Source organism: Pristis pectinata, chromosome 8 (genome assembly GCF_009764475.1).
Source record: "Pristis pectinata isolate sPriPec2 chromosome 8, sPriPec2.1.pri, whole genome shotgun sequence".
NCBI lineage: Eukaryota > Metazoa > Chordata > Chondrichthyes > Rhinopristiformes > Pristidae > Pristis > Pristis pectinata.
The window spans coordinates 31,016,666-31,042,737 of record NC_067412.1 but is presented as its reverse complement, the minus strand read 5'-3'; the positions used below and the strand labels follow the sequence as shown (position 1 = coordinate 31,042,737).

Below are 26,072 nucleotides of genomic sequence, written 5' to 3'. Positions count from 1 at the left end.
TAGTCTAACGTAGGTGTCTTTACTGTCCAGATGCTCCAGAGCTGAGTATAGGGCCAGGGAGATGGCGTCCACTGTGAACCTGTTTCGGCGATAGGCAAATTGCAGTGGGTCAAGATTGTCTGGGAGGCTGGAGTTGATGCGTGCCATGACCAGCCTCTTAAAGCACTTCATGATGGTGGATGTCAGAACCACTGGTCGGTAGTCACTGAGGCACGTTACCTTGCTTTTCTTTGGTACCGGGATGATAGTGGTCTTCTTAAAACAGGTGGGAACCTGAGATTGAAGTTGGATATTGATAGTGGGGGATTTAGGGATTCAATGATGATATTGAATGTCAGGGGATAGTAGCTGGATTTTCTCTTGTTGGATATCGTGTCACATGAATGTTATGTCACCTATCAACCCAGGTCTGGATATTGTCCAGGTTTTGCTGCATTTTGTTGTGGACTGCTTCATTATTTGAAGAGTCATGAATGGTGCTGAACATTGTGCAATCATTAGCAAACATCCCTACTTCTGACCTTACATTTGAAGTAAGATCATTGATGAAGGTAGTTGGGTCTAGGATACTACCCTGAGGAACTCCTCAAAGATGTCCTGTGGCTGAGGTGATTGACCTCCAACCACCACAACCATCTTCCTTTGTGCTAGGCTTGATTCCAACCAGCAGAGGGTTTTTTCCCTTGCTTCCCATTGACTCCGGATTAGCTAGGGCTCCTTGATGCCATACTTGATCAAATGCTGCCTTGACATCAAGGGCAGTTACTCTCATTTCACCTCTAGAGTTCAGCTCCTTGTCCATGTTTGGACCAAGGCTATAATGAGGTCAGAAGCTGAGTAAATTTGGCAGAACTCAAACTGAGCTTCTATGAGCAGGTTGCTGAGCAAGTGTCAGTTGATAGCACTATCGGTTTCCCCTCCATCAGTTTGCTAATGATAGAGAGTAGATAATGGGGCAGTAACTAGCCAGGTTGGATTTGTTTTGCTTCTTGTGGACAGGACATACTTGAGCAATTTTCCACATTGTTGGGTAGATGTCAGTGTTGTAACCATACTTCCTTCATACTCAAATCAGCAAATCAAGAGCTGACATGCCAAGAGAGGAATCTTGATCATGGATCATGGATCTGAGGATGGTCCCTGAACGTTGCAAGATCATGCTATAAAAACCTGCAAGTACATCTTCTCCTCCTCGCTAACAATCAACACAGGCGCACCTCAAGGATGCGTGCTTAGCCCACTGCTCTACTCTTTCTACACTCATGACTGTGCGGCTAAGCATAGCCCAAACGCCATCTATAAATTTGCCGATGACACAACTGTTGTTGGCAGAATCTCCGATGGCAACAACGAGGCATACAGGAGTGAGATAGATCGGCTGATTGAGTCGTGTCGCAACAACAACCTTGCAGTCAACGTCAGCAAGACCAAGGAAGTGATTGTGGACTTCAGGAAGGGGAAATTGGGAGAACACACACCAGTCCTCATTGAGGTGTCAGTGGTGGAAAGGGTGAGTAGATTCAAGTTCCTGGGCGTCAACATCTCAGAGGATATATCCTGGGCCCAACACATTGATGTAATCATGAAAAAGGTACACCAGAAGCTTCACTTCATTAGGAGTTTGAGGAAATTTGGTATGTCATCAAAAACTTTTACAAATTTCTATAGACGTACAGTGGATTTTCATTCCGACTGGTTCCATTACAGCCTGGTATGGAGGCTCCAATGTACAGGATTGCAAGAGGCTGCAGACAGTTGTAGACAGCTCCATCACGGGCACAATCCTCCCCACCATCAAGGACATCTTCATGAGGCGGTGCATCGATCACTAAGGACTCGCCATTTGGGACATGCGCTCTTCTGGTTATTACCATCAGGAAGGAGGTACAGAACCTGAAGTCTCAACAATTCAGAAACAGCTTCTTCCCCTCTGCCATCATATTTCTGAACAGTCCATGAACCCACAAACACAAACTTATTATTCATTTTTTTGCACGACTTATTTATTTTGTAATTTATAGTAATTTTAAGTTTTTGCACTGTACTGCTGCCACAAAATAACAAATTTCACGTCATCTAAGTCAATGATAATAAAACTGATTCTGATGTACTAAAATGTGTTCATCACTGCAAAGAAATAAAACTGTGGCAGATGGACTCGAAAGAAGTAAACCCCATCCACATGTCTCTCATCTTTAAGTGGATGTCATTTGCAGTCTGATTGCACAACTGTGACATTTTGCTACAATAGATGTTATATAACTGTACACTTTTTTTCTGAAAACATTATAGTATTTAAAAATAAGGAGTTCATACAAGCATACACAACTGAGGATTTTCAGGAGCCTTTTGAGTTGCTTCTGATAATTGGTTAAAAAATTAATAAAAATGTACTTATTGAAAGAAAGATCAAGAAAATTTAACGTGTTTTATAAATCCATGTCACAAATGTCTTCATCTAAACTGTTTGCCTGCTAAATTCACAAAGCAGCCTTTGGTCATTTTATTAATGTATATTTTGCTAGAGCTGGCAACACTTAGCACACAAATCTAGAGAAGAGAACCATGGCTCATTGACAAAGTGTATCTCTTGTATTGTGTAAAATGATTATTTAATGACACCAACTAATGAAGCAATCAATCCTGAATGCACTTTAGAATAACTGAAAGCAGAAAGCACAGAACTGAACACGAATGCAAAGCCACTTTGTACACAATGCTGGGTACAAAGTGCTGTTTTACTTACACAAGTACCAGCCATAACCATCCAAATTTGAGAATATTTAACTCTGAAGTTTTCCAGGAAAGTCTAGTAGATTTTGGGAAACATAAAAGTATGTCCAATTATGGATTAACTTCAATATCGATTGAATAAAGTCAAGAGAGATGTTGAATCCAGGTCCTGTGAGCCTACTCAGAAGCATGCAAAAGATCCCTCAGGATTTTGTTTTCTAGTAAAGCACAAGGAATTCATTTATTTTATGGCCAACAATCCTGCCATCAACACAATTTAGCATGAGTTACCTTGTATTTCATTGCAATGGGCAAATTGATCCCGGCACAACACTAACAATTGAACTTCAAAAGATATATATTCTGGGGTACTCTGAGGAAATCAAAGATTACAAAATCTTTTGTAACATGTTGAAGTTCTCAGGTTGTGAAAGATTCTGTGACGCCTTTATCTCACAGCAGTTTGAGGCATTTCGCCAACACAACTCATTGACTACACGGCCTCCCTGGGTTATAACTATATCTTTTCTTTAAAAAAAAGTACTCAGTTGTCTGAAAAACTCCTTAGAACATGCCGGAGAGGTCAATTGCAACTTATTTCAGTGATTTTCAAGGCTTTGATGCTGATTTGACCTAAAGAGAACTACAAATCCCAGCGTGCATCGCTCGACACGCATGCGCGAAGTGTGAGACCTCACGTTTACGTACCTTCGTCACGTTCGCTGGCCGGAGGGAGAAGGCGAAACTTGTGGTAACGGGGAGTTGGTGGCTTGTCCGACGTGTTGGAGCCGTCGAGATATTCTGGCGGGTGAGAGCCAGTTGGAGGCGAGGTGTTGTGGAGGCTTGGCGAATCTGGACTACAGCAAGGTATCTCCTGACAGTCTGAAGTGAACAGGCCGCGTGGTTGCCATGGTTGAGAGAGACAAAATCTCTTCTAGTCCTGGTTTACATTCATTGTGGTTACTGATTCCATAGAAAACTGAGACAATCAAATGATCTAAGTTGTTGGACGGTGCTTCCCACTGTTATGAAAGTGCACCTTTTTGATATTGTAACCTGATCCTTTTAAATCAAGGTGCCACCACCATATGCTGCTATAATATTTAACATGTTCTGAGGATTAACATGGTGTGATTTTTCTCTTTTATGCAGGGTGTGAAATTTTCTTTAAATAAAATAAGGAATTTGTCAGGGAATACCCAAGCAATTCCTTAAAAAAGGGATAAAACAGAAAATGCTGGGAAAACACAGCAGGTCAATCAGTGTCTTTGGAAGGTGAATCAATTAATCCTTTATCAGTTCTGAATTGAATTCAGGGCCTTGGACCAGATACATGAACTGCTTCCCTTACCACATGTGCTGCTTTGATCTGAATTTTTTCCAGCATTTTCTGTTCTTATTTCAGATTTTCAGCACCTGTAGTTTTTTTGTAATTTTCATTTATCCTTAAAATTAGGAATTTGTCAGTTTTAACTGTTTTAACCTTGTGGTTTCCTCAATTTACTTTTTCGGCAGCCCCTCATGGTTGAGGATGACTTATTTCTACTCCATTTCTGTGGATTATGAAGTGGCTGTAGAGTCCTTTGTGGGATTTGCAGATTTGAACATGTGAATTAGGTGTAGGAGTAGGCTGTTTGGCCCTTTGAACCTGTTCCACATTCAATAAAATCATGGTTAATCAGAGTATAACCTCAATTCTGTATTGCCGGCTACCCTGGTAAACTATACCCCCATGCAGGGATGAAAGTAATTTACATTTCTTTTTTGTGTGGTAAATTGGTTTATTATTATCACATGTACCAAGGTACAGTGGAAAAACTTGTCTTGCATACTGTTCACACAGATCAATTCATTACAACAGTGCATTGAGGTAGTATAAGGTAAAACAATAATAGAATGCAGAATAAAGTGTTATAGTTACAGAGAAAGTGCAGTGCAAGTTTGTTTGTATCACTAACATTGCTAATTTAACTGCTTGTACTGATTGCATTGGCCACTTCCTTACCAGGAAAGCATACTACCCTTCACTCTGCCCCTCTTGCTTTTCAAGCGTATTTACTTCTGTCATACAGCTCATAAACGGGCCCTTTAGCCAATTTGTCCATGCTGACTGAGATGTCTATCTACGTTAATCCCATTTTCCTGCATTTAGCCTATATCCCTCTATTCCTTTCCTATCCATGTACCTGTCTAAATGCTTTTTAAACACTGTGATTGTAACTGCCTCTACCGCCTTGTCTGGTAGCTTGTTCTATATACCCACCACTCTGTGTGGAAAAACTTGCCCCTCAGATCTCCTTGAAATATTTTCCCTCTCGCCTTAAAGCTATGTCCTCTAGTTTTAGATTCCCTTACCCTTGGAAAAAGATGTGACTATCTACTTTATCTATACCCCTCATAAATGTTGTAAACAGCCTCAGAGTGTGCACATATACAAATGTTGTTTGTGTTGCCCAGCCTCAGGGAGAACAATCCCAGCATATCCAATCTCTCCTTGTAACTAAAGCTCAAAATCTTGTGTTTTAAAGCTATTCAAAGACACTGGATCAGCTATCCTTACAAGAGTTCTAAAGACTCATGACCCTCAGATAAAAAATCAAGTTGCCTGAACTCTGTCTTTATTTTTAAATAGTGATCCCAACTTCTTGATTCTTCAACAAGAAAAAAACATTCTCTGCACATCCACTCTGTGATTCCCATAAGATCTTTTACCTTTCAATCAAGTTGCTCTTCATTCTTACAAACTCCTAAAATAAAAGCCTGCCCTGCCCAATCTTTCCTTGTGTCATTCTGTCAATTCCAGGTATCAGTAGAAAGCATTCTCTGAATTGCCTTATTAACTAAGGAGACCAATACCAGGTTTGTTGTTACAGATATGGCCTCACCAGTGCCCTCTACAACTGAAGCATAGCCTCCCTACTTTTATAGTTGATTCTGCTAGCAGTTACAGTACATTAGTTTTTCTAATCAACAGCTGCCCTGCAAATCGTCCTTTTACAAGTCGTCCACCAGGATGCCCAGAGTACTCTATCTCTCTGCATCTCAGAGCTCTGCAATCTTTGACTATTTAGATAATGCCAAAATGGACAATTTCATATTTTCCTTTATTATATTGCCATTTCCCAGATTTTTCCCCTTTTCCTTAACCTATCTATATCTCTTTGAAACCTCCTCTTCACAGCTTACTTTCCAACCTGGCTGATCTGGGGAGTGTTTCCAATGTTTTCTGTTGTTACTTTTCTACCTACCTCTGTGTTATCAAAAATTTAGCAACCAAACCTTTGATACTTTCATCCAAGACATTTATATAAATTGTAAAAAAAAAATGAGAATCCATCACTGAGCAGTATTGCACACCACTTATTGCATCTTTCCATCCCCTTGTGCCTACTCTGTTTCCTGTCAGTCAGCCATTGCTGTCCAGTAGACCATGAGCTTAATGCCAGATCTTAGACTCGATTTATGAACACTCTTCCTTTCTCAACCATAGGCTGTGTTAGCTTGCTTGAAGTGGTGTAGGATTTCTATCTTCTATGAGAGATGGCAAGGTAGAAAGTGATCCACATTTCCAGAGTCTTGTCATGGACCTTTATTCTCTTGGGGTGCGTTGTTGAGCTATGGGTGCAATTTTATAGACTTGCTTTAGTCTTCTGAATTAATGATTTATGGCTCTTTCCCTCTTTTGCTTCAGTGAAGGCATCAGTGATAACTTATGCATTGCATGCTGGGGTCAAGCAAAGATGTGTCATTGCTCCAATATTGATCCAAATCTTTCTTGCTGCAATATTGCACTTTGCTTCCAACTGGAGTGGAGCTAATCTGTAGGGTGAATGGGATGCACTCCATAACCAAGGTCACTCCAACCTCAATCATCTATCCGGACAACACTTGCATGCGTGTGCACCGTGAGTTGCAAATCGTTAACTTTACCCTAAGCCTTGCATCGCAGTACATTGTGACTATGTAATGAAGATTAAAAGAAACAAAAGATCCAAGAACGATTTTCTTATGCAACAGTAGTTGTCTAGTATACTTTTAATTAGAAGTAATTGATTAACCTAGATGAAATTAATGATAACAGAAAAACTCAAGTTCTACACCTTTGTAGGTGTGAGATCTATTTTTGCTTTGTGGGAACTGACTGTAATATTGTAAATCATTTATCCTATACGTGAAATACTTGCAATGTATTATATGTAAAACTGGTAACATTGAGATTCCTAGTTTCACTTTTAATCTTTTGAGTCGCCCCTGTAATTTGTTTCTTTGGTTTGAAAGTTGCATATGTTAGTCTGTTATTTAACAAAAGTGAGAGCTGGAAAACCAGCAATTATAACCGGGTAGCCCAACATCTTGGTCAGATAATTATCAGAATCTAGGATGAAATGAATGAACACAACTTAAATAATGAATTGGAGTGTCTTTGGGTGTTATAACATCCTTCTTGAGAATGTTATTAAAACTGCAATGGAAGCTTGCCCAATTGATGGCAAATTATTGACCTAGTTTTGTGATTGGCTGTGTGGCAGAGCAAATGGAACTAACTGGAGAGAGCAGATTTAATGAGCAGGTCCTCTAATTGGCAACATGTGACTACTGGTGTTCTAGTATTGGGGCCTCAAAAAAAATTTACTGTATATATTAACTTGGATGAAAACATAAAAAGCCACTTATTCAAGTTTGCTAATATCACAAAGATAGAAGACAAGAATTAGAAGCAGTAGGCTACTTGTCCCTTATACTCACTCTACTATTCAATAAGATTGTGGCTGAATTTTCACCTTAGTGTCACTTCCTGCACTAACTCCAGATTACTTGATTCCCTTAACATATATCTATTAATCTTATTCAGTAATAGATCCTTGCATGGAAATCTTTTTCCCTGGGGTTGGTTTCAATTTAGTGCCCTTTTTTTCTTCATTGCTGTTATTTTGCTTGTGTCAATTTGGCCATGTCTCTGTCCCTGATTCATTATTCCTTCATATACTTTAGTTCTGAAAGGTCATTGACCTGAAACAGTAATTCCATTTCTCTCAGATGCTGTTGGATTTGCTGAGAATTTCCAGCAAATCTGCTTTTACTGCAATGTTACTTGCCTTTGGGATGAATGCAATTCATGCATGTTAAAAATTAAGCATGTTTAACATTAGTACACTCAAGTCTTATCATTTTCCCAAAATATTTAAGTTCTCTTTTGTTTTTTTTAAAGTAGGCTAGATTACAATAGATGATATACAGTATCAAAGTACCATATTTTAGACCCATATCATGCTTTTGTATATTGTGGTATATTTATAGAGTACAGTTAGTTTGTGCTGGCCATGTATAGATTCACCGCCAAAAGTAGAATGTGCCTTCATGAACCCTGTACAAACTGTGCTGTAGTACAAATAGTATTCTGAGAACTCTGCAATCCTTGATCTGAGTAACTGCCTTGTCTCCCATGTATGGTGTAGATGACAACTGTCCTTCGGTTAGTTCCATTATCATGACTCTGCTCACAGCTTAATTGATCCAAGAGCAATCTACAATACTTTTTCACTTTTATGATTACTTTTTTCACACTTTGTGCAGTTTCTACAAATTATGTTCTATGTCAGTTGTCCTTTTCACAAACTGAACTCTGCAAATTCAGCATAGCCTATTAGGCAATTGGTAACTCACTGGCAAGAGCAATAGATCATATTAAATCCAAGAAAGAGCTTTATAAAGTTGACAGAGATAGCAGTAGGCCTGAGTATTGAATGCATTTTAGAACTCCCGCAAGGGAGGATCAGAAAGGCAGATCACAAGTGTATAAGGCTTTTGCATTTTCATTTGATGTATTGTCATCCAGGCAAGGAGAAAGGCAAGTTAGAGTATGAGAGTAAACTGTCAAGAAATAGAAAAAGAGTGTAAGAGCTTCTTTGGGTAAGTAAAAAGGAAAAGATTAGGGAGGACAAATGAGGGTCCCTTACAAACAGAGGCAGGTGAATTTATAATAGTGGTCCACATTGTATTAACAATATAGGTAAAAAGAGAGATGAGGTCTTGCGGAGAGTTAGATCATAGATTAAAGAGCAGGACCTCTAAGGGTGTAATCTTTGGATTACTTATGGTGCCATGTGCTGGTGAGCAGAGGAATAAAAGGATAGGTCAGATGAATGCATGGCTAAAGGATTGGTATAGGAGAAAGTGCTTTAGATTTTTGGATCATTGCAAATATTTCTGGGGCAGATGGGACTTGTGCAAGCAGAACAGGTTGTATTTGAACCCAGTACATGTTTGACATCCTTACAGGAAGGTTTGCTTGTGCTGTTGGGAAGGGTTTAAACTAATTTGGCAGGAGGGTGGGGCGTGGAGCAGGTGTAAAATTGGTAGTTGGAAGGGGGCAATGGTGAGGAGATGCAGTCAAATATAAAAGCAAAACTAAGGTAGTCAGGTAGACAGAGCAGACCTGTGAAGGTGCATGGGAGGATTGAAAGGCTAAATTGCATCTATTTTAATGCAAGGAGCATAACTGGTACGGCAGTTGAATTTAGAATGTTGATGAGCACATGAGAATGTGATATTGTGCAATCACAGAGATATGGTTGAAAGAAGGGCAAGGCTGGCGACATTCCAGGATATAGAAGCTTCAGGTTTGATGAGGGAATGGATAAAAGAGGAGGCAGTATTGGGGGAGGAGGCAATCATTGCAGTAATGTGGGAAAATGCGAAGTTATCCACTTCAGTGCACGAAACAGGAAAGAAGGGCATTTTTTTAAAATGGTGTAAGATTGGGTAATGTCTATGTTTAAATGAACCCAGGTGTCCTTGTATATAAAACCACTGAGTGCCAACATGCAAGTTCAAGTGATTAGGAAGGTAAATGGCATGTTAGCTTTTATTACTGGATTATTTGAGTACAAAAGTAAATGTGTCTTACTATAATTATATAGGGTCCCAGTGAGACCATACCTGGAGGAGGAAATGGAGTTTTGGTCTCCTTATTTAAAATATGATGTATATCGAAGATTAACTGGATTAGTTTCAGAGAAGGCAGGTTTTTTGCTGCATGAAGAGAGATTGAGTAGACCAGGCCTGCATTCTCTAGAAACTTTTAAAATTCTGACACGGCTCAACAGGGTAAGATGTAGAATGAAGAGTCAAGAACCAGGGATCACCTGAGTGTCATTGCGCACAATCATTGAAAATTATGTTGGGCTGAATTGGAAGAAGATTTAAATATGAAACTAAAAGCATCTTAACTGTAATTGTGGAAGGCTGCGGTTAGATTGTGCTAGAGTATTGTGTAGAGGTTTGCTGCCCCTACCAAAGGAAGGAAATACTTGTAATAGGAAAAGTGGAGCAAAGTTTCTCTGATTCCTGGGATGATGAGTTTGACCTATGAGGAAAGGTTAGAAGGGGAATCTACGTTGGGAGTATCTCTCCATTACTTTATGTCCACCATTTAAAAATAATTCCTCTTCTATTGTGAGCACAGTTACTATAGGGAGTATCAGTACCTTACCCACTTGGCATGATTGTGGGAAACATCCATAGCCAATCCTCGTCTTACTTGATATTTGCACCTCTGGTAAGAGTTGTCGGTTGCTACTTAAAAATAGGAACCATTATTTTTCTCTCTTTTTCAAACATGCTATCCTTGCCCTGGCAAAGATCAACTAATTTGACACAGCCAGGGAATCACTCCAGTGGTGTTTCCTGGCTCTGGCAGTGATGCCTATTGGTTTTGTGAACTATTACTAATGAAGTTTTTATGATCCTTTAAGAAAAATAAATAATTGAAATAATTGTCTCTTTTACCAGAAATAGGATTTTAAAAATTATTTCTTTCAGATCGATATTTCAGTGATGGCAGATATTTTCAGCTACTGTGATTGGACCGACTTGAAGTTTAAAATAGCTATCCTGGCTGTTGCTTTCAACCCATTGTTCTGGAATATTGTGAGTATTAATGTTCTACACCTTTGCATTTTCATTTGGAAGTAATGTTCTCCAGTTCATCAACACCAAAGTACCCATCCAGATATCATGAATAGTTAACGACACAAAACTAACCAATCAGTTCATTGAAAATACATTTGAAGTCATTCAAGAGACCATATGTGATGCTCATTTCCCAATGTATTTCCCTGCAGATGCGATTTATTGTTGTGATAATAACACAAAGAATAAAACAAGTTTGGAGAAATAAAATCACTTTTAATGTCTCAATCCTACTCACATATCCCATCAATAACTTGTGTTTTTTTTTGTCAGGTGCCCCTGATCTTTCCCAGATGTTGAAACCTTGGGTCCCAATATTTCTAGGACTTCGGCTCAAATGCCTTTCCTGCCTTGACTTGGAATCTGAGGTTTCTGCTTCATGTAACATCTTCTTTCAACCTCATTAAGTGGTTAAAATTATGAATACACTGCAATTCAGTTTCTGCAGAAACCTAAAGCACTTTTGCAATTGTAGCCTTAAGAAAGAGTTGAATAGATATTAAAGACATAATATGAAATAGAGTACAAACAGTGCAAAAAGGAAAAAAATACACGGTAAAATAAGAAGAAAAATTTCAATCAATATGAACAAAAAAACAATCTGAAAGTAAATATATTAAAGCTAAAGTGAGGGAGAGTATTAAAAGGCTAGAAAAAAATTGTCTTCTGTTGGAGTTTATTTTTCAATCCCTGTGAGCAATTTCATAGAAGCTTATTTAATAGTTTTAATATTGGTGTTGCTCGTACTGCAGATAATAATGTACTCTTTCCATCTAACTTGCTGTTGCAGGGCATTAGTAGAAAGAGTTGGAGAAAAGTTATCGTGTAACAGTATCAGTAAATTGCATATATGGATGATCTACTGGGGGGTAAAATAGGCAACTTGCATCACAGTAAACAATGCCATTTATTTTAGTAAAATTGGTAAATTGGTTTATTATTGTCAAATGTACCGAGGTACAGTGAAAAACTTGTCTTGCATTCTGTCCGTACAGATCATTTCATTGCAACAATGCATTGAGGTAGTACAAGGTAAAACAATACAGAAGAAAGTGTCACAGCTACAGAGAAAGTGCAGTGCAGGCAGACAATAAGGTGCAAGGTCATTACGAAGTAGATTGTAAGGTCAAGAGTCCACCTTGTACTAGGGGACTGTTGAACAGTCTTATAACAGCGGGATAGAAGCTGTCATTGAGCCTGGTGGTACGTGCTTTCAGGCTTCTGTATAGTGTGCCTGATGGGAGTGGGGAGAAGAGAGAATGTCTGGGAAAGGTAGGGTCTTTGATTATGTTGGCTGCTTTACCGAGGTAGTGAGAAGTGTAGACAGAGTCCATAGAGGGGAGGCTGGTTTCCGTGATGTGCTGAGCTGTGTCCACAATTCTCTGCAGTTTCTTGCGGTCCTGGGCAGAGCAGTTGCCATACTAAGCCGTGATGCATCTGGATAGGATGCTTTCTATGGTGCATCGATTTAAAAATCGGTGAGGGTCAAAGGGGATATGCCGAATTTCTTCAGCCTCCTGAGGAAGTAGTGATGGAAGTAAGTCGCCTTAGTTTCAAAGTCTCCTTACGTTATGAGATTAAGATTTTGCAGTATTCTGAAGCATGTGCAGAGATTACTGATCACAAATCTCACTCTACCAGTAGGCTTTATTGAGCAGAGCTGATTAGTTATTTTTGCATACTGAGGTATTATTAATAATTCAATGACTCATTAACATTTATTTTCATATAAAGTTTATATGAACATGTTTAATTGTGCAATTGCTTTACCATTGTGCAATTAAAATGCATTTTAGGCAAAGCACAACATTTCTGGTTCATTTCTCATTTCTCTGGACACTTGTCCAATTCAAAGAATATTCAAAGCAGTGTAAGGGTGTCTTAGCTGATGTCATGAAAAGTAGGTTAATCATCTGTTTATCTTGAAATCTTGTTTCAGATCAGTTGACTTTTTCAGGACTTCACTCCAGCTTCTTCTGGAACTTATTTAAAAATCTTCAGTAGGGTTTTCACAGGTGTCTATTCTGGAAGAGAATTCTTGGCCAAATCAGTATGTCTATGCATCATAATGAGAACACATAATATTGTTTATTAAGGTCCATGGGCAATTGATTAGAATCTGTAGAATTATTGATTGGAACTCAGATCTGTGGAGTTGTTAATTTAGACATGATTTATTGATTAGGATCTGTGGGGTTATTTATCAAAGTCTGCTGGTTTTCAGTTACAACCTGTGGGATTACTATATAGGTTTACTGACCAGAGGGTGACAATTATTGATTCAGGTCTGTTGGTTATGGATTAGAGATCTGTAGGTCTATGGGTTATTGATTCTGTATGCTGTTTATTAATTTAGACCTAATGGTTTATTGATTAGGTCTGTGGGGTAATTGATCCAAGTCTGCTGTTTATTGTATAGGGTCTGTGGGATTATTAGTACAGTTTGCTGGTTATAGATTAGGGTTTTTGGGTATTGATCCAGCCTGCTGGTTATGGATAAGGGTCTGCAGGATTATTAATCTAGTCTGCTGGTTACAGATGAGGGTGTGTGGGGTTATTGATCCAGTGTGCTGGTTACAGATGAGGGTGTGTGGGGTTATAAGGGCAGGTACGGTAGTGTAGCAGTTAGCGTAACGCTATTACAGCGCCAGCAACCGGGGTTCAATTCCAGACGCTGCCTGTAAGGAGTTTGTACGTTCTCCCCGTGACTGCGTGGGTTTCCTCTGGGTGCTCCAGTTTCCTCCCACATTCCAAAGACGTACGGGTTAGGAAGTTGTGGGCATGCTATGTTGGTGCCGGAAGTGTGGTGACACTTGCGGGCTGTCCCCTGAACACTCTGCGCAAAAAGATGCATTTCACTGTGTGTTTTGATGTACATGTGACTAATAAAGATGTCTTATCTTGTCTGAGCACTTTCAAGGTGAACTCAAGTGATGTCAGTCCTTGTACAATATTCTGTTTGAACTGCTGCCATTAAAATTAGTCCACTCCAGGGATGGCTACATTTTCATTGCACATTGTGGGACCGGGATCACAAGAAACTGCCTAGTAGAACAAAAAAGTTAACTGAGAATGAAAAGATATCTTGTTCTCAGTTGGTTTTGTATAGAGAGCTGAAAAAGAGCATAAGATCATCCATTCAGGACTTTAAACGACAATCTGAAGATCAGTCAACCAGGATCAATTCCAAGGAACTCCAACATATCATTCATGGCAACTCACTGGCAGTCTTTGACAGGAAAACCATGCAATAATTTCAAGCAGGATTGACAGAAACATCTCCATACTGCACATGAAAGCTGTCATACAGCTCAGTGTCTAACTTCTCAAATACAGACTTCCCATGCCCATAGTTTTGCCTGCTTAGTGCATCAGATTGAGACTTCATAGTCTCAGCCACAGATGGATTTGTGACAACACAGTTGTTGGGAATGATAAACCAACTGAGGACTTGGAAGGGGCTCCATTTGTTGGAACCTTCTGCCTCAGAGGCAAGGATGCACAGTTCAAAAAAAAACAAGCTGCTGGAGGAACTCAGTGGGTCCGGAGGAACCTGTGGAAGCAAAGAAATATTCAATGTTTTGGGTCGAGACCCTGCATCAGAACAGCTCCTAATTCAAGGATTAGATCAAAATGTTTTAGATAAACACATCAGTACTGAGGTGATGCTGCATGATTGGAAATGTTTGTCTTTTGGATGCAACATTAAATAGAGACCTTGTTTTTTTATCACAGCTGAATGTGAAAAAGCCCATGGCACTGTTTCAAAGAAGTACAGGGGAATGGGACAGTGTTCTGGCAAATATTTATGTCAATAAATATCACTAAAATAGGTAATTTTGTCATTATTATATAGTTCTTTGTGGGAGATTGCTATGAGCTAGTTGGCTGCATTTTCTATATTACAACAGTGATAATCTTTCAGAAGTACCTTTTTGGTTGTTTTGTGTTTCAGGATGTCCTGAAAGGGCAGTGAGAAGAGGTAAGTAAATGTAAGCCTTTCAGAAAATTTGCCTATGATTCATATATTGGCCATGTGGTTGATACTAGAGAAGAATGTTGGAACTATCAGTGGATTTATTTATTAGATGGCCAGGAAAGCAATAAATGGAATTCAATCCAGAGAAGTGTGAAATACTGTATTTTGAGATGGTAAATATGGCAAAGGAATACACAGTAAAGTTGAACACTGGGACGTGTAGAGGAACAGAGGAGTGTTCAAAGTTCCTTGAAGGTGCTCGGGCAGGTAGATATGATGCTTATTAGGATTTTTGAACACTTTTGTAGATAGTTGACGCATGGAATATTGAGAACCAGGGAATTTATGCTGAAATTGTATAAAGCACTAGTTAGACCACGGCATGTGTATTCCATGTAATCTAGCCACCCTGCGCAGGATGGAGTGATTATACTAGAAATGGTATAGTGGAAATATATGGTGACCTGGCCATGGCTGGAGAATTTTGGCAATAGATGTAGTATCATTTAATCACTTTTATGATCATTGGAGGAATGCTGTTGGAAACTGAGAAAACAAAAAGCGTACTGGGATCTTTATTTGCTGACGATGGTTCATTCAATAATGCAGCCAAATCTCAGTAAATGTTATGTTGTCTGAGATTTGAAAATATTTTTGACCCAGAGGTATAAATGCTGTCAACAATGATAGTGGTTTATTGTTTTTATGTTCACAGTCCTATGTTATTGGAAAGGAGGTGAAAAATAGAATTGACTTGTTCAGGTAATTTGTATATCAAATTATAAAGGGATAGCTGTCATGATTTCATTGTCATTTGAAACATTTTATTATTAAATTGAAAGGGACTAGGGTTTACTAGTGTAAGGATTTTCGTAATTTGTGAAGAAACAACTGTGCAAGTTCTAAAAGTGAATAGATAAAGTGAAAACACTACATTCAGGTTTATTTTTTACAATTTTTTTTGTCCTGTTTTGAAAAAATGTCACTGATGTAAATTTTGAAGTATGCTGTTCTGAAAACACATTAAACGTTGATAGAAATTTGTAATGCTTTGAATGAAAGTAGAATAATGCCCACAAACAGTTAGTAACCTGCAACTTCCTTAGACATAATGACTGAAAGAAACTAAAAGCCATAAGAATGAATCTTTGAAAGCACAAACATATAAGGCATGTTCATTTTATGGTCATCATTTAACAAAATTATATTTTAAAATTGCTTATGGTACTGCACGTTACCAAAGTTAAATGACTTTTTCAGGCAAATCATCAACAAACAAAATTTGAATTTTAATCAGTTTTACCTGTGGACAGGGAAATGTAGCAAAATGAGATGTACACAAGTGAGAATAGGTGCTTGGGGATTTACTTTAAATCATGTTTCTTATAGCCCTTTATAGGATTTTGGTAGCTTGTCCCAACAGTTGATCAGTTTAATTCAATTATTCTGGAAACAGCCTTCCTCTGGGTATCTAAAATTCATCCTATTTATTTCAAGCCAAAGCTACTTTTAGGGTTGATGTCTTCTCTGTCAATGTACACTACAGGAAGCTTTAGCAGTTAGTGGCGATAGTTAAGACTGATTACTGTGATACAACACTGAAAATTAACTAACTAGTTCTGAAATGCAGTCCCTACTGAATTGACTGCTTGTTCCTGTATAAGTGTGAACCTTATTTCAACAATCTGTGAAATAATCCTTGTGCTGTAAATTGATTTACTGCTTGACATCTGTGTATATTATAGCATTATCTTTGGTCTTCTAACATTGACTTTAAAACAATCATATGGTCAAACTTTTGTCTTAGATTATAGCTTCATGAGCCAACTTGCACTTCATTCGGAAGTTGAAAAAGTTTGCGCTCATTTAAACACTCTATAAACATTTCGAGCAACACACAAAGGAGCTGGAGGAACTCAATGGGTCAGGCAGCATCTATGGAGGGAAATGGACAGTTGATGTTTCAGGTTGAGACCCTTCATCTGGAATATTTTTTAATTATCTGAACATAAATGTTTATGGGAACACAGTCTCCTGTGTCTCCATAAAATTCACATGTTTTTCCTGACAGTCTTTTCAAGTTATGACATTTATTAAAATGTTGATGTTGTCTTATTTATTTTGAATAGGTTTAAATATTAGGAAGAAATCAGACTCTTTATTGCAAGCCAGTGAAACCTTCTATTTGTTCTTGATTAAATTTCCTTATGAAAAATCTGTTTACAGGCTGAACCCGGGTAACGAGCGGGTTCCGTTTTTACAGACTTCGGTAAGTCAATTTTGTCCATAGGTTGGAAAATACAGAAAATTCACTCGGTATGAAAGGAATGGCATTAAAAGCACATAAGACTGATACGAAAGAACGATTACTAAAAGTGGGGGGGGAGAGGGTGTGTGAGAGAGAGAAACTAGTTATGCCGCTTGTAGGAATGGATACATGTATATATGTTGGACCTTTGAATTTTAATAATGTTATGGGAGCTCATTCAAATGTAGTGGTATCCACAAGTTGGGTGTTTGTAACCTGGGGACAGTCTGTAATAGTTTAAAGTATGAAATACAGGGTCTGTTGGTATATTTTTCATCTAGAAAACCAGCAGTGATGCCATTGCACACCTTGAGGATAAATAAATTTATAGTTCACCTGAAAACATTTGCACAAACAAGCTTTGATATTTATAATGTAGTCTGGAGAGGGAATCCGAGGTGGAATGCCTTCATTTGAGTCAAATGTTGTCTACTCTTCACTCTTAGTGTGCATTTTCCCAGTATATCTCAATTTGTCAGGGTAATACTTTGAGAGACCAAGGCCAACAAGGAATGCAAAATAATACCTGTTGCCTTACATGTAAGGGTAGATAAAGTTAAGTCAGTTAGGTTGGAGGAAAGGAGCAGATACAATTTGGTACTATCAAAAATTAGAAAAAGGAATAAGAAGTGAAAGTAGTATCAGTCACTAATAGTAAAACAAAAGTGAAATATCACTTGTGACTGAGCATAGGCGAATGAGATTTATAAAATCAGTCATTTGGGTGAGGATGTTACTGTACTCAATTGCTTCTGATGAATGATTCTCATTTAGATGCTGCTTTAAGAGTGGTGTTTATTGTATTGTTTCTGGGCTATCCATTAACAAGCATTTAACATGGTTTACTGCTGTTACTCAAATGATCTGATTACTATTCAGTTTAGCAGCATGCATTTGGGGCGGAATTTCAGAATTAATGATCAAAACACTTGCCTGTTCAATCTTATTCACTGCTGCAGTATGCATTTGTTAACTGTATGGATGTCAAGACCTTTGATTACATTTGTTCCACATTATCATTAAAGCTAATGATACTTTGATATGGTTTGAATAACTTAATGAGTTTGTGCGTAAAGAATTTCTTTCATCCTGATCTACTGCTTCCCAATCAATGTGTTTCAGCCTCTCCAGCCTAAATATTCATAGATGAAAAGCAAGAGTCTAATGCTATTAGGAGTGACATTGTTGTTTATTTGGGTGATTTTTTTTTAATTGACGTTCTAGTATTTTTCTAGAGGATACATTTAGTTCTGCATTTAATACTATTCATTTCTATATCCTCATTTTTATAGTGGATTAATATGTACAAACCTCCTAAAATTCCTTGTTTTAATGAAGGTGTTGACTTTTTATGGTAAACAATATGGTCAGTCCTTTGAACTTGATATAAACATGAGGAACAAATCCTGCTGCAGATTATCACCTATCACTTCCTTAGCTGTTGAATAAATATTGTTGAACACCACTAGGCAGAGACACAGGTTCAATTCCCGCTACTGTCTGTAAGGAGTTTGTATGTTCTCCCCATGTGTCTGCGTGGGTTTCCTCTGGGTGCTCTGGTTTCCTCTCTCATTCCAAAAAGACGTATGGGTTATGAGCTGTGGTCATGCTATATTGACGCTAGAAGAGTGGCAACACTTGCGGGCTGCCCCCAGCACATTCTCAGTAACGCAAAAAGATGCATTTCACTGTGTTTCAAAGTACATGTGACTAATAAATTAGTATCTTCTCTTGTCTAAGACTAAGTTGGTCATACCACTGCTGCTTGAATTGATGTAGCTACCAGACTGAGCCTGCAGTCGGTAGAGTGAGAACCAACACATTGGAAAAATCAACATGACCTCATCTCACCAATTTACCAGTTGTGGTTGCATCAGTTCTGATAACATCTTTGTGGATAACATGCTCTGCACCCTTTCTAGTATTATTAAATTCTTCCTTCCAAAGAATGTTTTAGTTTTGGCCTTGTTAATAATTTAGACGCTGAACACGATGACTTCCTTGATCTTGTATTTTGACTGTTGGACAATAAAGGAAGGTGTTCTGTATACCTTATTAACTTCTATGAGAGTAGAGGAGGATAAGGACCCCAATTCTAGATCATTTTAAGGATGCATGCTGGGATGTAAAGCAGGAGGAGATTGCAGAAGTAGGTGGAGTTGAATGCAGTTGTTGGTATTGCAGAGAGCCTGTGAATTTGCAGAGACAAGGTGTTATCATTTTTACCCTACTCTCACTCTGATCGCTGTAATCCTCATGCATCATCTCCTCTAAGCAACTCGGCCACCACTACAAATTCTCACTGAAGTATCTTCGCTCACTCATTTTTCCCTTGTCACTAAACAACTCATTTCCTCAGTGATTTTAAACCTCCTCCTCAACCTGCCTTTCTTCTCTCACTTTTGTCTTTGGATTGCCCCTTTACCTCCATCCTATTTCAGTTTTTCCAATCCTATTCCCAGATAATGCTTCTCTCCTCCCAGTGCCTCAGCCTTGAGAAGCCATTTGAAGACTTCTTCTATGCCCCACCACTTGCATTCCTCTTCCTACCTTCTTTCTCCAGGGCTTCAATGATGATTTCAAGCAGCCAGTTATCTCTTTGAATGGATGCCAAAAAAAACATGAGGTCAAACAGTCACAACCAAAAGCTAGCTTCTTTGTAAGCTTTTATTCTCATCCTTTTTTCTTTCTACCCACCGTTTTTACTCTCTCTAGGTCCTTGTACTTGGACATAACTGTACAAAATTGATTTAGCCATTTAGGTTGGACCATATCATGCATTGTACTACCCTGGTCACCTTGAGCAAAATGGCCCACTTATTTTGCTGGCACATTCGTGCATACAGTTTGTAAAGCAGTGTCAATAATCTAAATCCCTACACAAAATGTATTTGGAGCCTCCCCACTGAAATCCTGTAATGTACATCAGATTTAGATGGTGTCCTTTGTTTTATTGTCCACTTTGTAGGGAAATTGTTTACTAATCAGCTGTGATCATTTTTGGGGCCCATATGCTGCAGAGATTGTTTTCATGTAGCTCAGTGAAATAAAGGCTAATATCTTTTAAATTTCACACTTTTCTGTGAATTACATTATGCTTATCTGTTAAGTAATTAATGCAGATTTCCTTAAGACTTGTGTTGTTCATAATAGTTATTTGTGAATTTGCATCCATGTAAAATTACTCTTTTTTTTAGTAGAGTAATTTTGTTCAAGACCTTTGTAGTTAGTCAGTCTTCCTGCATAGTTATGGAGGGAGGCAAAGCACTAGCCAGTTTAATCCACTTCAAGCTTGTGATTGTAATAGTCCATGGTTAACTAAATAAAGTTACTGAAAGTACAAATTAATTTTGGTGCATGTGGAAAATCTGTTTTATTTTAAATGTTGCAATATTTTCAACACTGAATTGAGGGAAAATAAACCTAGCATTCTGCAGGATGAATTTCAGATATCATAAATTTCATAACTTTCATGATTTTTTTAAAGGAAAAATATTGATCTAGAATATACCTGAAATTGGAGCTTTTTTAGGCTCAACATGTAGAAAGATTTCAGTAAGCTCTCAAGCCCAAAGGTTTTTACACCAAGTCAGAAATGACTAAAAATATATTTAAAGCCATTTAATTTGAAGTGTGAAGGTGAATAATAGTGTTGACAGTTAGTCTACCATTTGGATGACTAAGCATTTATTTCACACTTTTTATTTCAGAAAGACTTTTGTCATATTGCCACATCTGCCCAAGTCCTCTCCTCTCCATATCTCTGTTTGGGCTAACCTCTAAACGTGTTCCAATTTCAATTTCTTGCATGTGTTTTCAAATGAAGCATTATAATTCCTTTAAAAAATCCCTCCTGCATTGTATTACCTTGAACAAACCCCAATTAAATTTTGTATAAGCACTGTTAACACTGTTGATTTAAGAACAGGCTGTTTAGGGATTGACCATTAGTGTAGACAACATATATTTGCTTAATTCTGTGATGTTCTGCACTGTTTTGAAGATTGATTCTGTACAGTCATCCAAAATACCTCTAAATTTCAGCGTTTATTTGTATTTGAAACTGTTTTCATTATGAGCACATAAGGATTCTATGCCCTGAAATTTCAAATTAATTCAGTTTAAAATTTGTTTTGGGTACATTTTAATTAGTTACAATTAAGCTCAAACCTTGAATTAATATAGCCAACGTACATCACTCTTAGCATAGTACCTTTGTTCAGAGTACTTAGAAAACTGAGAAAATGTGCCATGTATATATACAAAATAGTGAAATCTGAAATGAAAAGCAAATAAGAATGTATGAGAATGTTGCAATTGGGATGCAGAAAGCAAAACCTGGATATGCAATTGGGATGCAGAAAGCAAAACCTGGATATGCAATTGGGATGCAGAAAGCAAAACCTGGATATGCAATTGGGATGCAGAAAGCAAAACCTGGATATGCTTCTGACTCTCAGTACAGAGCAGGGACTTCAAGAATCAATTGCTCAACAAAGTGTGGAGCTGCTTGTCTCATTGTGAGTCTGTATAGTCAATCACTAAATCATGTGAGATTGAACAAGTTTATTTTCTTCTGCAACATTTAATAAATTTAATTCAGCAGAGTAACATGAGGTTAAAAACAGAAAATCCTGGAAAAAGAACCCTTGACTGCACACCTCTGTTCTCAGCTAATCTCCTCCCAGACAGAGAAAAGGGTAGGCTTCCTTTGGTCCTTCCCTTCCCATGACCCAGACACCCAAACAATCCTTCCAGTTGAAGTTGTAATTCACTTGCATTTCTTCCAATGTAGTGAAGTACATTCAGTGTTCAAAATGTAGTCTCTACTGCAACAAAGAAACTAGGCACAGATTGGGTGATTGCTTTTCAGAGTACCTTCATTCACTCTGAGCTCCCTGTTGCTTATCAGCTTTTTAATTTTCTATCCTATTCCCGTTCTGATCTATGTGGCCCCCTCAATTGATATTACAGGGCTCAGAATAAGCTTGAGGAGCATCTAACATCTGGGTACATTGTAGCCTTCTGTATCCTATATTGAATTCTACAATGACAGGTAACTCACTTTCTTTATCAGAAGTGCCCATCTATCTGTGATATTTGACTCTTGTTTTTCTCTTTGTTAGTATAGTCTCAATCTGCCATGTCCTACAGCTCTGCATTTTGCAACTTTACATTCCTTTATTCAGATTCTCTTTTTAAAGACACCTATTAACGAGTTGACTGGTTAGCCTTGTGTACAGTTTATCCCCACAATAATCCTGGTTTCATTTTATCAGAGATTTGTTTTTGTTCTTTCTGTTCTTCTGCCAATGTCTCTACTATTTAAAAACAACTTGTTTTCTTTCTTTGTTAGTTCTAAGGAAGGGTTTTTGATCTGAAATGTTAACTCTGTCTCCCTTTCTGCAGATGCTGCCTGACCTACTGAGTGTTTCCAGCATTTTGTTTTTAGATTTCCAGCATCTGATGTGAAATATGTATTTTAATTATTTCCTTCTGTCTCTCATTTAAACTGTTCTCTAATGTAATCAAAATATTTTCTTTTAATCTGTTTTGAGAAAAGTTATATGCAGGTCCTCCCAAGGTTATGGCAGGGTTCCCTTCCTGTGAACTGTTCATAACCCAAACAGTTCACAAGTCAGAAATACAGTTGCAAACCAAGTTCCCACGTGGCAGAAGATGCCTGCAGCCCTGCGGTCTCTCGAATGCTCATTTGTATTTACGGGCTGTACATAAGTTGGGCGTACATAAATTGGGGAGGACCTGTACCTGAAATGTCATAACCCGGGCCAAAATTCTCCTTCCCTTAAATTGAAGAAGCAAAACCTGCACTGCACAGAGACCTCCTGCATCTTCACGCTGGTGTTGCAGGATTTTCAATTGACGGGATTACAACATCCTTTTGTAAAAGACTATCTGCATTTTTAGTGTGCAAAGTATTGTCTATTTGTTACTGCTTTGCAAGTGCCTTTCAAGGTTTGTATACCACAAACCTGCAGGCCAAATCCTTCACTAATTAAGGTCACAGCTTCAGCATATAAAGATCACCTGATACTACACATGACGCTGCTGGAAATGTCTGCTGTTTTATGGATAAAAATGTCTGCATGTGATGTTCATCTAAGCGGGGAAGTGGCCCACCCAGCTTCAGCTGCACTGAAGTCAATGTCTTGGTGGAGCAGATAAAAATGCAGAAGAAAATTTTGTTCAAAGGATTCCACGTCCGGTGTGGCAGAAGGGGGAAGGAACCAGCTCTGTCTTGAAGCTGAACAGGGGGGAAGTGGTCAGAAAAATTACGGTTGGGATTAACTCTCCAAGGACCTGTGAACTATGGTGCAAACAGTTTCAGAACCACTTGTATGATTCAGGTTGGTGTTCTGAACCTTTTAACTCCAGTGGATCAATGCAGCCTTGCACTCATCCAAAGCAGCAGCATCAGTGTTTAAAAGCTCACAAAACTAAAGAAACAGTAATTCAATTATAGCACATTGATTTTCCCTTTTGCTTTGCAGGGTAAGGTTGTGAGAAACCGTTGCCTCTCACAGCAAACAGGAGGAGGACTATTCCAGTCCTAAAAACTCAACAAGCTTGAGGAGTGGGTTTTCCTTATGGAATTATAGTCCACCCAGAACATAACCCCTCTTGGAGCTAAGGATGTCATAGAGGAAGGAAAGTATTTAAGTACATTGACAGGAAGAGGCACATGACATTGATGTTAATATGTATGTATATATTATGGGCAGTCATCATAATGTTTCTGCTGAATGCCAGTTGACATAAAACATCAACTCTGTTTCTCTCTCTAAAGATGCTGCCTGATCTGCTGAGTGTTTACTTCATAAAAGGAGATTATGGTAATGGTGTATCCAGCAGATCATATTAGTTTTATCATCATGGAGCCACTGAAGATAATGCAACCCATCCTAGCCTCCTGGACCAATATCCCAACCTAATGCATGAGGAATACTCCAGCCTGGCAGAAGAGGAGATTGTCACAGCACCTTTGTGCATGACAATGACAATTCTCAGATCAGGTTTTAGCATCTTGAGCAGGCTACAATAGAGTGCACATTATTTGTGAGGAGGCACCAAGAACTGCTGGGCCACATTACATTTAGGTGTGACAGCTGAAGAAGTTATTGTGCCAACTTCCCAGCAGGTGAGGACACGCATCACTTCTGCACCCAGGGAGATCTTGCGCAAGAAAGCTGCTGTGAATGCATGTTGATATGCTTTGCACATTGTCTGGCCCTTCTAAAGATTTTGGATACTAAAGGCAAGCATTTGGCAAAATCATTTATCATGCCTGTGCTTTAGAGAGGGATGATGCACCCTGATGCAGTTAGAAATATTCGGTGTTTGAGAGGCACCAGGTTGGATTGTCCATCAGTGTTAGGGAAACAAAGAATGGATGTCTGGAGGTTATGAATTAGGGCATAGTTCTCTTAGTGCAAAGCTTTCAGGAGCTTGCACCTATAGCAAAGCTATGGATCTTAAGGTATTCTTGACCAATGTGCAGGAGTGATACTTTTGAGTGATTGTAGCCATGTGACATGGTGGCAGTCCACTTCTGAGCAGCAATCTGCAAGATATTGATTAGTTAAAGTGCATGTTACAATTCTGCAAACAAGTGTAACTCTAGGCTGCTCTATAGGCTGCACTGTCTCTGGGTAGGTCACTTTGATTCCTGGCAAATTCTGTCAATTGTTTGCCTCTCATCTTTACAATTGAGGTTCAGAGTTTGTCTAGAGACTGTAGCCCATGTATATTGTTGTCTGTGACTAGTATGTTCTGACCATACCGTTTGTTGAGCACTAATGCTCCTAGGTGAACAATGTGCTTCTCATATTTCTGTGAGTGATTAACAGACTAGGAGGAATATAGTCAGTATAACACTCTGTGAGTGGGAGAGGGTACTGATGTAGCGTTTTCATGGTCATTTTTATCACAAGAAATTTGTAATAAGTTCTGTTTTTGTGTCAGTATGCATATCTAGTGTGACCACTAGACATACAGGCTGAATTACTACAAACAGAATATCTGATCAAATGATCAGATTGATGGAAAGGTGCATAATGACATGCATGTATCCTTTAACATAATTTTCTTGGTGAATGTTCCAATGTCCATTTCACCAGCTACAGTGAATTTATACTGCATTTGGGAGAAGCAATAATTTAAATAAAATAGGTAGGGTTTTTGACTGGCATTATCTTCAGGATTACTACCATGTCATAACATCATCTTGGGAATGTCTTTAAGGCTAACTTCTGAGCCTATTGGCTTGCAGTCTCTATAAGCTTCAGTCCTTACACTGTTAAGTGATGAAGCAAGGTCCCCAGCCATGTCCTTCGATCCTGAGCAGATTAGCTGGTGGGGATATTTACAGATGCTTTTAACCTCTCCCTACTTCAATCTGAGTCCTCACCTGCTTTAAGAAGATGACTATCGTCCTGGTACCTAAGAAAAATAAGATACATCCTTCATCATGAAGTGCTTTGAGAGGCTGGTCATTGCACATATCATCTACAGCCTCCCAGACAACCTCGACCCACTGCAAATTCACCTACTGCTGAAACAGATCCGCAGTGGATGCCATCTCCCTGGCCCTGCACTCGTCTCTGGGTCATCTGGACACCTACGTTAGACTATTGTTTATTGACTATAGCTCTGCCTTCGATACTATAATTCCAAGCAAGCTCCTCGACGTGGTACTCAAAACATCCCTTTGCAACTGGATCCTCGACTTACTGACCACCACACCACAATCAGTAAGGAGAGGCAGCAACAATTATCCATAACATTGATGCCTCACAAGGCTGCGTCCTCAGCCCCCTACTTTCCCTATACATTCCTGACTGCGTGGCCAGGTTTTGCTCTAACTCCATCTGCAAGTTTGCAGATGACACCGCCATAGTGGGCTGTATCTCAATGATGAGTCAGTATCAGAAGGAGATAGAGAGCCTAGTGACATGGTGTCATGATAACAATCTTTCCCTCAATGTCAGCAAAACAGAACAGCTGGTGATTAACTACATGAAGGGGGGTGGTTCACACTATTTACATTGGTGCTGAGGTCAA

At 38.7% G+C, this 26,072-nt stretch overlaps 1 protein-coding gene across 2 annotated transcripts in view; it reads left to right on the top strand.

The window, feature by feature from the left end:
- Nucleotides 1–3,399: 3,399 nt before the first annotated feature.
- The window catches only part of pemt (phosphatidylethanolamine N-methyltransferase), an 81,442-nt gene continuing 58,769 nt past the window's right edge, over nt 3,400–26,072 (top strand). Inside the window, exons 1-3 of one of the 2 annotated variants that reach the window (XM_052020948.1) lie at nt 3,400–3,600; nt 6,425–6,638; nt 10,555–10,662. In XM_052020948.1, coding sequence (XP_051876908.1) covers nt 10,570–10,662 — 93 coding nt within the window. In that variant the 5' untranslated portion in view covers nt 3,400–3,600; nt 6,425–6,638; nt 10,555–10,569. The remainder of the gene's footprint in view (nt 3,601–6,424; nt 6,639–10,554; nt 10,663–26,072) is intronic. The other variant, XM_052020947.1, reaches the window with a different exon arrangement.